General features: G+C 35.5%; 1 protein-coding gene across 2 annotated transcripts in view; it reads left to right on the top strand.

Annotated features, from left to right (window-relative positions):
• The window catches only part of LOC145297795 (phosphatidylinositol transfer protein 3-like), a 169482-nt gene extending 157301 nt beyond the window's left edge, over window positions 1-12181 (top strand). For both annotated transcript variants that reach the window (XM_080144080.1, XM_080144081.1), the window contains exons 3-5: window positions 1880-2024; window positions 6426-6603; window positions 11355-12181. In XM_080144080.1, coding sequence (XP_080000206.1) covers window positions 1880-2024; window positions 6426-6603; window positions 11355-11974 — 943 coding nt within the window. In that variant the 3' untranslated portion in view covers window positions 11975-12181. The remainder of the gene's footprint in view (window positions 1-1879; window positions 2025-6425; window positions 6604-11354) is intronic.
• The last annotated feature ends 1137 nt before the right edge of the window (window positions 12182-13318 follow it).

Below are 13318 nucleotides of genomic sequence, written 5' to 3'. Positions count from 1 at the left end.
ACATTTTCTCTCCACCTTCTTGACTTTACTCTGCTTCTTTTACATTCTAATATATCCTCAAATCATAACTTTGACAGGCCAGTGGTTGATCGTTTGACATGACCAAAACGTTTAAGAGTTTTACTTTTGATTATATCAAATAGAGAGGGTAGAGAAGTAGTGTGACGGAGAGTAGACATTTTGTTTTTATTGGTCAGGTGATGTCCCGTAATGAAACGCATTACGTGATTTTAAAACACCTCAATGCGATTGGCTAGTTGTTTAGTCCATGTGATACAATCAAGATGATATAAAATTACCGGTGAACATAAATTAAACTTTAACACCATTTTTTGATTTTAGAATGGTGCTGTGTTTTTGGAAAGCCGCTCAACCCAACCGATTTTGTGTTTCAATATCGTCTCTTGATCACTGGAGAAAGTTAGTTTATGCCCTAAATAAATGAATTGGGTGACGTTTGATGGGTTTACTGCGAATAGTCATGTTTAGGTTAAACTGTAATTTAGCTGTAGACATACATTCTGTTTTCTCTGGGTTTATTTCTAACCCTATCTCCTTTGCATTCTTTGCTAATATATTCACAAAAACTTGAAGATTTGATATAGGTCTTTTATTTTCGGTCAGGAGTGAAGATTAGACCCAAAAGCTTGTCAAAGTAGGGACCTTCTTTTATACAAGAGACATTCATATCAATTGGGGCAAAGTGGGGGTCAGAGCGTTTATGGTGACGAGATAAAGGCTTAGTTTTGGTGTGTTAAAATTAACCAGGCACTTTTTGTCTCATTGCACGACATACTCAAGGTCGGAAAAGAGAGACAAAGAGATCTTGGTCGTCGTTGGCCTTTGTTACAATAAATGGTAGTATCGTCAGCATATATGTCGACAAATGACGTACAATATTATTTGGGAGATCATTGATTTAGATATTATTATTATTATTATTATTATTATTATTATTATTATAGAGCCAATACTCAATTGATTATTATATTGTACCCAATATCAATATAGTAATGCAATAACATGTGTGTTATTTTCTGTGTACCGCTTACATCTTTTTTTTTTCCTACGAGTGACTGTCGTTTAATTGTTATGACTAGGGCTGTGACAACAGCATATTCTTTTCATTCTTTTGACTCTCGGGTATATATCCGATACAGTAAGACACACTTAATCAGCCGAGAACCAGATCCGTCTATATATAAACATATAAGATACTAACGGATATATACTCAAGAGTCAAAACAATAAAAAGAATATGCTGTTGTCACAGCCCTAGTTATGACCTTCCTTTTTTTTGTAATAAACAATTTTACCAAGAATTTTTCATAAGCTTTAGGTTCGGTGATTATTATTATTATTATTATTATTATTATTATTATTATTATTATTATTATTATTATTATGTTTTGATTATCGGTGATAGATCAATATTTTGTTCTTTTGTTCTGGCGCAACGGATAAAGTAATGTGATGGCGTAATCAATCTGAATTTAGTTTAGGCCAAAAATAGTCTTACGTTACTAGCAGCATGTATATTTACTGACATTTTGAGCTTGTATGGCTTCAAATCTTGTAATTTTTGTCCAAGTTTATTCAAGACTTAACTGCATTAGTTCAGGACATTTTTTAATTGAGGCAACGAGACGTCCTGCATTATAGGTTCTGCCTATTTCTCTCAGTGTCCAACATGGTTCTTTTTACTGGTTCTTATTCAAAGTTCGCTTCACTCCTGCATCGAATCGCCTTCTTCTGGCTGACTTCTTAACCAAGAGGAGATAACCTATATATTTTCTATAACCTTATTTCAGTAGAAATCAAATTATTATTATTATTATTATTATTATTATTATTATTATTTTTTTTTTTTTTTTTACAGGCTGTGTCGTTTCTTGAAAGCTCGTGATTGGCAACTCGATGTGGCTGAAAAAGCCCTACGGGCCACAATTGAATACCGCCGGTCAGTACAACCACTGGATGTTGATTGCAAATGGTGTCATCAAAAACCTGGATTTCATTCAATGGTCAGTTTATTTGCTTCACCAATTTTTCTCTTGTTATATTTTAGCTGTCTACTAGCAAATTAGTTTTTAATCTTACATCGCACTAGCAGGACGCCTGGCGTTGTCTGATCTTAAAATATGCTTAACTATGATACGTTAATTTATGCACATTTCGTATTTATTAATATAGAGACAATTCTCTATTGATTATTATATTGTACCCAATATATAGTAGTGATTTTAAAAGTAAAAAAATATAACTTTGGTGTCATCAGCTACAATCGAAACCAAATCATTCAGTGCTCCACTCTTAGTAGTAACCGTTTGAGCTACCGTCAGATGGATAAGAAATAGTTAAAAAATAAACCGACTTTAACGTATAAACGTAGATTTGCACATCTTTACAAGAGCATTTTAAGGTGACTTACACTTGCCAAGTTCCAATTTATTTCAATTTTTACCCCTTAGCAGCTATTTTTATTGGCTAAAATGCCAGAAAAGAATGGTCCACGAAAAATGCAATCATTTGATCTTGCATCTCTGTAGAGATGCACTTTGAAAAAATGAAGACAAACACACCTACTGAGTTTTGTGAATTAAATTAACGGGGATTTGCAGCATTGCACAGGAACCTCATATTATAATTTTATTATTAGTTTTATTTTTATAATCTTAAGTTTCTAACTAAATTGTGATATGATTAAAAAATCATTTACAACAAGCGATCAAATTAATTATTTAATTAACGAAACACACGCAAAAAGCAAGATAGAAGAATAAACATTCAATGAAAAGCTCACAGCAGAGGAAAGAAAGGATTTGAGCTTTTTGTGTAATAATATAAAAATGTCTCTGTTTTACCAATCTTCCGCGATGGAATAAGTATTTTTTTTTTTTACTGATTTGAATGTTTATTTTTAATTTTAAAGAACATAGTACAAAAACAAGCGGGAATGGATAGTCAGAATAAAAATTCAATTTATTAGATTAATTGCTATTTAGGTTTAACACTGAAAATCCGACGAACTTGATTTATATATTAAACCAGCGGGAGTTGTCCGGTCGTAAAATAGGTTTAAATATAGTTTAATTTATCCATATTTTGTATATACTATTATAGAATCAATTATTTATCGATTATTTCATATAATATTCTACCTAATATTTAGTCATGATTTCAAAAGTAATATATATATATATATATATATATTTATATATATATATATATATATATATATATATATATATATATATATATATATGACTTGAGTGCCATCAGCAAGAATCGAAAAGGAAATTGAAGCTGAAAGCAAAATTTTGTTCCAGCCTGAGATGTTACCGTGTGAGTCATTGTCAGTCGGATAAAAATAGGTAAAAATTAATGTACACATGTATATATAGTTGCGCAGGCGTAGAAGAGCAGTTTAAGTCGATTACGCTCGCCAATTTCAATTTTTTTTTCCAATTTTGACTGCTTAGCAACTATTTTGACTTCGAAGTGACTATTTTACCCGGGTGAAGACCCATAAAAACGATCCACAAAAAAAAAAATGCAATCATTTGACCCTCTTTGCGCCACTGTGTAACCTACCGTCGTGGAGGAGATAGAGTTTGAAAAAAAAAAACGAAGACAGACAGGCAGAGGTAGTGAGTTTTATAAATGAGATGATATCACTAAAAGAGAGATAGTTACATATTGCCACCGCTATTTTCATGATCATAATGAGTATCACCCCCTCTCACAAAACAAAAAACAAAAAGAAAAACAGGCAATGACTGAGAGGATGGTATTATGACGAACGCATCAGAACAGAACACTGTGATTTTTTTCGAAGGCCAAGAAATGCTTGTGTTTAATATGTTTCTTTAATTGTTTGTTCCCTAAATTCATAATTCAGTTTTATCAGTATTAAATTGTATACTGTTTTAAAACTACGTAATTTTACATAATATTTATCTTGTATATTGTATAAAGTTCAGTTTTATTATTAATCGAATTGGGTTCCTTTTATTTTCTTTTTTAACATGGTTTAAACCTTTTTTTTTTTTAAATGCCTCATATAGTATCGACAGTGATAGTTTGACAGATCTTACCTACATTGCCTGCAGAAATATTTCAGTTAACAAGCCTTCTATATATCGGTGGCCGTGGTTCACTCCTCTCACAAAAAAGCAGGCAATCACTGAGAGGATGGTATTATGAGGAACGAACATACACTACAGCACCCGTTCCCACCATCGAACAAACAAGAAGATAATGCCTGGGATGATATGATAACAGAATAGGTTGTTTTATGAGGAACGAACATATACAATACTTTCACCTTTTCCTTTAATAAAACGAGGAGGTAATGTAACAGAGCGCGTACGAGCGCGTACGAGCGCGTGGAAAAAAGATAAACATATGCTGTAAGATAGCTGGATTGTGAAGATATTAGCAGCAGTGGCTGAGAAGAAGCACATATGCAAATTAGGAGGCGTGACCGGGGTTGGTGAGAAGAAAAAGAAAAAGTACACCACGTGATCAGGAGAAGAAAAAATGCAGTTGAAAAAAATGGACGTGTAAAATCGAAGACGATAAATTTCTACGGCCGGCGTGGAGCAGAAAGAAAAACGCGTATCAGGGGAGATAGACATGTGGCTCCGCAGTGGCAGCGAGAGACTCTTTAAGCTGGTGTTGAGACGGATAGAAAGAAAAACGGTAATAAATGATTTGTGTTAAAGAAGAAAGAAAAGTCGAGTTGAATTTATTTATTTTTGTTTGTTCCTTTTTGATGGTGTCGGACGGCGTGGGGGGTCTGAGAGAGTTTGGAACTGTTTGCTTGAACACGGTTCGAGCATAGCGGCTAAATTACAGTAATACCGGGAAGGAAGGAAGGAATATATCTTGACGAAGTAAAATATTCTACACTACCCCGTTAAAGGAGAAGGTAAAACTTGGGAGGATTCACGCCCCTATTTAAAAAAAGGGGTGGAAATGCTCGGGAGATGCTATCGAACAGAAAGAGAAGGCAATACTTTGTAGGATGATGTCATCACTATAGAACAGATACTAGGCTATCCTCTCTTAAACAGAAGAGGTAATACTCTGAAGGATTCCCCATGAAGGGAGAAGGTAATGCATGAAAATATATCATAGCAACACAGTAGTTTTTTTTCCAAAGGTGTCACCACTTATCAAGGCCCGGAGGCCACTCGAGAATAAGGATTAATGAATGTGCGGTAGTCAATGGGAAAATATCGTAGTAATCGTTAGTAGGAGAAATTTGGTAAATTGGGTTACTTAAGGGGATAACTCATTAAGAACTACATTATATCTTCAGAGAAAAATGTAATAGCCGTGAGGATTTTTTAAATGAAAATCACTCCAGACAAAGCATAAAGCCACTTGTTTTAAAGAGGTAAAAAAAATTTACCTCACGGTCAAGGTCCTGGATATGACCTTAAACTATATCCGATGGTGAGGCCCCAGCTTGCGGGATTTGGGGAGTGTGGAGCCGCCCCTTAATTGCCATTGCTCTCAGGTCAACCCTGACCCGGAGTGATAGTACCTGTTAGGGTCCCAACTATGAAATCGACTTGAAAAAAAAAATCCTATATTCTATTAAAAAATTATTCTTCAAAATGGATTCGGCATTAAATGACCTGAAAAGGGTTGATATGCCGTAAAACAAAAACTACCTACCTCACGGTCAAACTTTTTTCAACAATAAGGGTAGATGAAATAGATTCTGACTAAAAAAACATCGCTACTCGAATAGAAACACCTCTCTCTTGCATGTTATTGTTATTAAATGCTTCAAATGCTTCTTAAATGAAATATAAATTTATCTCGAATATGTTGTATATCATAGAGATTATTTAGGCATACATATAACAAAGAAATATTGCAAAAGGCAAGATAAGTTACTCTTCTACCTACCTGGATAAGCTGTTTTTGTGTTTTAACTTATTTTCAAGCGTTTATTTTACTCTGAAACAACAAGTAGTGCCAAATTGTTAAGTTAGAACAACAAGAGAGCGGATGTGAGACTGTCATCTTTGGAGTTTCGATAATAGCTCAAAACTCGAAAATTAAACAAAATACTGACAGAAATATTTATATCGGTATTTTGTTTTACTTTCGATTTTTGAGCGATTATCGAGACTCCAAAGATGACAGCATTACGCCCGCCGTCTTGTTAACTCTCTGATTTTAGCACTTAGCGCTACTTGTGTTTCGAACTTAATAAACGCTTTAAAATAAATTAAAAAACACGCAACAAAATCTCATCCAAGTAGGCAGAAAACTAACTTATCTTGCCTTTGGTAGCATTTTTTAATTTTTTGTTTTTATTTTTTATTTTTTTTTAGCCCTTCATTCTCTATGAATGAGTATTATGAGTGATTATTTTTATTGTCGGCTTGTTTATTGTATTTCAGAGGCAGGTCGGATTTGACGAATTGGGACGACCAGTCATCTATTCCAGTTTTACACAGACAACAGCGCGAAAGATCACTGTCGAGGACTCGATCCGGCACGTGACTTATCTAATTGAGAATGCTAAACTTACGATGAAACCCGGCGTCACAACGTGGGTGTTCATTATTGACTGCACAGGTAACTATGATTTCAATAAATCGGTTCGCAACCAATTTGAAAATATGCATGTCTTGCTTACGCTTAAGGAAAGCCTGAAACGTTAGATAAACGTTGCATACGATGTTATTTTTTTTTATTTTACATTTATCAAGGCTTGGAGGCCACTCGAGGATAAGAGTTAATTAATGTATAGTACTCAACTGGACAATATCGTAGTAATCGTTAGTAGTGTAAATGCGGTCATTTGGATTACTTAAGGGGACGACTTATCGAGAACATAGGACTTACCACTTATTAAGGCCCGGAGGCCACTCGAGGATAAGGGTTAATGGGTATACATTAGTCAATGTGATTATAGCGTAGTAGACATAAGTAGTGGGAATTTTGTAAATTGGATTACTTAGGGGGACGGTTCATCAAGAACTTGTTTATGTTGGACTTGAAGACAATCAGATTATAGTCAGCTGGAAAGCAGGTAACCGGAAGAGAGTTTCACGAGCGTACAGAAGCTTTTTTTCGTGGAATCTACATTTAGGTCTAGGCACAGACAAGGAGTGTGAGAAATTATTGAAAAGTGGTTTCGGCCAGACGAGTGTTTTTCGTTAATGTTTGGCGAGGGGGGGGGGAGGACCATAGATTGAAGCTCAGTCGAGTACTTGCCATGAAAATAACGATAAAGCAGAGACAGGCTCGCAACGTCATTGTAGTCAATTGGAACGCAGGAAAATGGAAGAGAGTTCCACGGGCGCCCACTTCTAAAAAAGAAGCTTTTTTCATGGAATCTATGTTTAGGTTTAGGCACAGATAAAGAGAGGGGGGAATTATTGATAGTGGTTTCAAGTAGACGAGTGTTTTCCATGAGAGTTTGACGAGGGGGGACCATAGTTCGTAGCTCAAACGAGCACTTGTCATGAAAATAACGATAAAGTAGAGACAGGCTAGAGACGGGGGGGGGGGGAAAGAACATACCCCCACTAGGCTACGAAGTCTATTTTTAACTCTGTCAAGGCAGGATAAGCTGCTTCTAGTAGCTCCTGTCCAGATGTGGCAACAGTACTCCATTCTTGGATGTACTTGGTTCTTATAGAGGTAGAGAATTGAATCTGCAGTGAGATATTTACTGGAGCGGTAGAAGGATCCCATCATTTTTTCCAGCGACCTTGGCAACGGATTTGATGTACGAGTTCCATTTCAGATCAGGAGTAAAGGTAAAACCCAGAAGCTTGTCAAAACATAGAACCCTCCCCAAGACGAAGGCCATTCATTTCACACCTTAGTTATATAGGATGGGACGATAAATTTGTCGCCCTAAAGAAAACAACACTACAGCTTTATTTTAAAACTTTTATTGAAAAAAAATCAATTCAGGTAACTTGATTATGTAGTAGAGAGCTGGCATCTATTCAATGTAGCCGTTTTCAGCCTCAATCATCAATTTTTATTGTTTCGATTTAATAGACGCGTTTATATTTTTTCTTGCTTAGATTTAATGGACGCATGTGTATTTTTTCTTGCTTAGATTTAATGGACGGACCTTTATTTTTCATTGTTTAGATTTAATGGGCGCATCTATATTTTTCATGACGTAGATTTAATGGACGCAGCTATATTTTTCATGACGTAGATTTAATGGACGCATGGATAAATTTTCTATGACTTAGATTCAATGGACGCATATAAAATATGTTCTTTTTTTTATCTTTGCTCTCTGCCATTTCGTTATGTTAATCCGATAATCAATGCATTCCACGTTTTCGATCTTTTCTTGTTCACATTTTCCCCAGAATTCTTTGGTTCTGCTAATCACGTCATGAACGTTGCTGAAATTTCTTCTCTATTTTCTTTGCATCGTTAATCTAAATACGTCACTTCCTGTCAATTTTATTCCGTTAATGGTGCCTTGAGGAGATGCATTGCAATCCGAACTCTCGCTTTTGCTGTCATGAAAATCTGTGGCCATTAATCGGCAATCAAAACGGAATTCACAAGTCTTTATTTATTTGCGCCCCTTCCCACCTCACCCATCCGAACAGAGTTAGACACAAGGCCGGTTTTTAATGTGGAAAAATCCAGTTTAACAAAAAGTAGGACTCTGAATTGAAAGCAAAAAATAATAATTGCCTCAATCTAGAATGATTTCTTTTTTTTTTTACTGACTGAGAACAGAATAGATTAAGTGTTACTTCAAAGCAAATACTACATTTTGTTCCTAGCCGAAAGTCCAAACGTGTTTACTGGACCTCTGTCTTTATCTGTATATCTGACTCTTCACACCCTCTCTCGCCACCCTGTCTCTACCCCTCTCTCTCTCTCAACACACACACACACACACACACACACACACACACACACACACACACACACACACACACGCTCTCTCTCTCTCTCTCCCCACCCTCTCTCACTTTTTCCACCGTCTCTCTTCACCCTCCCCCTTCCTCAAGATAAAAAATGCTTCTCCTTCGCTCTAGGAACAATGTTCTAGCCAAAGACAGACTAGATAAAGTGTAGCATCAAAACAGATACTACACTTTGCTCTTAGCCAAAATGAATGAGTCAGAATCACTTCTTAATATATACAATGCCTCTCTTCATATTTTTTGTCTATGGTAATCTTTCAGGTGTCTGTTTTATGCATCTAAACGAACCGAATTGTGTCTGTCCCCGACGCCACGATACAAAACTGAATGCATTTTACGAGTAATTGTGAAGCAAGGGTTGCGCAATTTACAACAACACCTCTCCTGAATCGGCACAACATAAATCTGGTGGAAAGAAGTCCAGGATAATTGGCAACAATGTCGAGATAACCGAATAGAACTATATTGCATTACTGCAACCTTAGACGCCTTTATATTTTTCATGTAACGGATGCATCTTTATATTCCATTGCATATATTTTTTGGTCTAAACATTTGAAACTTTATATAAAGTGTCTTCAGACATAAGGCAAGCTTTTGAATCGGTTTAGGTCGAAAATCTGAGCTGCCAAGGATTCAAAATTCAAAAGATTTGACCTTTGTTGTCTCTAGCAAACTACTTAGCCAATTTTAGATTTAAATATTTAAAATTTATACATTACGTGTATTCAGACATGCGACAAGCATTTTGATCAGTTAATGACTTCCCTAATAAAATTTGAGATGGTTATATTTGCTGACGACACCACGCTCTATATCAGGCACGAGAGGGAAACGAATAAACACATATCTAAGGCAATGGTGGAAACCCTAGAGGAAGACTTCCGGTCTGTAGTGGAATGGGGTCAAAAATGGATGGTAACGTTCAATGCTGCCAAGACCAAGCTCTTTTATTTAATAATTACAAAAAAATTTCTCAACCACTAATAGCTATGGCTAAAGATACATTACCTGAAAGTACTTCGTTCAAACTCCTCTGCCTAACGTTCACAGGGAACACGAGTTGGAACAAATACATCGAGTGCATTGCTAAGGCTGCTAGAGTATCGTGGTCACATTTGGGCTGGTGCATCTCACCCCTGGACAGAGTTCCAAAAGGAGTCGCCAACCTGATAGGTCCTGAACTGTCATATAAGCTTAAACCTCTGTCCCACTGACTAAATTTTGCATCCTTCTGTCTGTTTCATAAGTATTTTAATGATGGATTCTCCGACGAATTACACACCCTTGTGTCCCCTCGATGTAAATACCCCCCGACAAACCCGACAAGCAGCAAAATCACACCCTTACATAGTAGAGATCCATAGATGTAAGAAAGTCTTCTACTTTTATAGTTTCTTCCTCAGAACTGCTACTTTGAAATTCCCTTCCGGGTTTTTGCGTCCCCGACTGTACTGGCATGCAGAAGTTCAGTTGTAATGCAAACAGACATCTTGCTGCTCAACACTCTACATAGTATCCGTACAAATTATGTCCCCGATAGTAGACCCCTATATCAAAGTGGCCTTGTGCCTTGTGTTGGGTTGAAATACAATAAAAAAGAATATAAATCAGGAGAATGGTAAGTAAGGTTTCCAAACGAAATTCTCGTAGTAGTGCTTTGTGAGGACTAGCATTATCACGATGGAAGATGAATCCCTTTTCTATTGACTAAAGAAACTCTTTTTTCGGGTCGACATGGGTGAGAATAATGCAGAAAAATAGGAATGATGCTCAAAATAATCTGAAAGAAAAAATTATAAATTAATCATGGTGATATGTTTATTTAATAATAGTATGCATAAAATAAATTACAATGTTTTATAATGCCCTTTTTACGATTTAAACAAACTGTGTTTTTGAAAATCTAAACAGAAAGTCATCCTTACAATATAGAACGGATTGATTTCATATAAACCCTTTACCGCCAGATTTTTTTCTTATGCAAGAAATAACTTTTTAAATCATAAAACCTACTTATGACGGAAATTAGCGTACATCTGAAGCACGGACATAAACAGTCCTCTTATTCACTTGTTGAACCATGCATAGACCTGTACTTTGAAGAACAGTTGGGCTGACAAGCCATAAGAGTAAGAAAAATTTCCTATACAGGTGTTTTTTGGAAAGGTGACGTGGAAGTACAATTTGATGGTAAAAGTTTTATATTGTGTGCTGAAAGCCATTTTTTGTTTTAAAATATTTTCTTAATTTAATTTCGAGGTTCCATTAAAACTTGTCTTCTGGCAGCTAATTGGATAATCGCTTCGGCGTTTTCTGCTTTCCCAACCTACCGGAAGATACTGAAGATATGTACTGAATATTTATAACGAAAGTATATTTCTAGTTTCCATTTTTTTTCTTTTTCAGGTTTAAGTCTTCCGTTGTGCAACCCTCGCCTTGGCTATGGAGTTACGCAGGTGATGTCCAATCATTATCCAGAGCGTCTGGGGATGGTGATCTGTCTGAATCACAGTCCTGTCTTCCAGGGTGTATGGAGAGCAATTAAAGCCTTTTTACATCCAACAACTGTGGCTAAGATGCTTCTTCTTCGCTCTAGGAGCAAAATTCAGAACACCTTCTCAAAATACTTCTCCGAGGAGCTGACAAAATGGCTGCTGGAGGAGATTAAGCTTAATAAACAAAAGCCGTTTCCGGTATCACAAAGGACGTTCTGGACCGGGCCGGAAACCGGAGACTCTCACGACCCCCGAGGTTGCCCATCTTATGTGAAAAATTTTGTCGAGCCTTACTCTGAAAAAAGTTTCGCTGCAATCCGCGGTCTCCACAAGCCCCACCCCACAGTTATGGACAGTGTTAGGGATGTTCTGCAATCGGAAGACCTGGCCCCGATAGATGCGGACGAAATGGTGACCCCCGGGACTGCGGACGACGATGCGTCCAACAGCGAAGATGAACAATGCTCGTCCGAAATAACCATCGATGAGGAATTTCAGATCCCAAAAGATGCTGTGCCCATAGGATCCTAAAGTTTGCTTTTTTTTATAGAAAGAAAATTCAAAACAAAAAAAAAACAACAAAAACAATGAGAAAACAAAAACAATATTAAAACAAAACACACAAAAAAAAAACAAAAAAGAAAAAAAAACACACGCACACACGGACGGAAAGAGAATTTTACAAGTAAATATTCAAATAAATCTTGATGGGTACGGAACTTCAAAATAATATGAGAAGCGGATTCATGTTAACTTTGATATATATATATATATATATATATATATATATATATATATATATATATATATATATATATATATATATATATATAAAGATTTTTGTTCCTTAGAAGCGATGGTTGAGTTTGAATAAAATAAATACGTATTATATACGTTTGAAGCCAAAACAACGCGTTATTACAAAATAAACAGACATTTGTTTTGTTTGAAATTCATATTGAATATAAATTTAAAACAAAATAAATATCTGTTTATTTTGTAATAATGCGTTGTTTTGGCTTCAAACGTATATAATACGTATTTCCTATATATATATATATATATATATATATATATATATATATATATATATATATATATATATATATAAAGCAATACATTACAATGATCGTTTGGTATATCAAGGTTTTATTGTTCTAGACAAACGATCTCTTGGGTAGTCACCGTCTTGTTATAGTTTGTTTGAATGACAAGCAGTGGAAAGCTACATGATCGAAAATTTCGAATATTTTATAGATCAATATTTTATTATATATGCTTCTTTGTTTATCTTTCTCTCCCTTTCTCTTTCTCATATATGTGTATAAGAGCAATTTGATTCAAATTCTGTAAATGAAAGTTTACAAAGAGTTTATTCACGTGCAATATATTCTGACGACACCTCTCTGGTGAACGATTGTTGAAAGATGTTATCAGGAAATCATTTAACTTTGATATGCTATATAAAACTTACGTTGCAACCGACGTGTTATAATTCTACTTTGATATGATTTTAACAGTTATGTTGCAATCTACGTCGTATGAATCCATTTTATTGTGTGATCTATATATCGTATTGCAATAAAGACGGTGACATCTTGTCACCGTTTATATTGCAATACGATATAATGAGAAAAAAAACCCTATCCTAATTGTTATCGAAAGAATGTGTGGCTAGAGAGCTTAAAACCTAAGCCTTAACTCAATAGTTCAAAGAAAAGACCGTGCGACACTTTAACCGATTATTCAAGTAATAGATAGTTCTTTTCTTGTAGATCTCAAGTCGAAATAGAACTAACTATTTTGCTAATGCAAATTCACAGTGTTACATTCCCCAGGTGGGCAGTTCTAGGAACGAAACTTTGCATGTGAAAT

The sequence above is a fragment of the Euprymna scolopes genome, chromosome 18, assembly GCF_053919585.1.
Source record: "Euprymna scolopes isolate OS-2025 chromosome 18, ASM5391958v1, whole genome shotgun sequence".
Taxonomy (NCBI): Eukaryota; Metazoa; Mollusca; class Cephalopoda; order Sepiida; family Sepiolidae; genus Euprymna; species Euprymna scolopes.
This window is presented reverse-complemented; position numbering and strand designations above follow the sequence as displayed.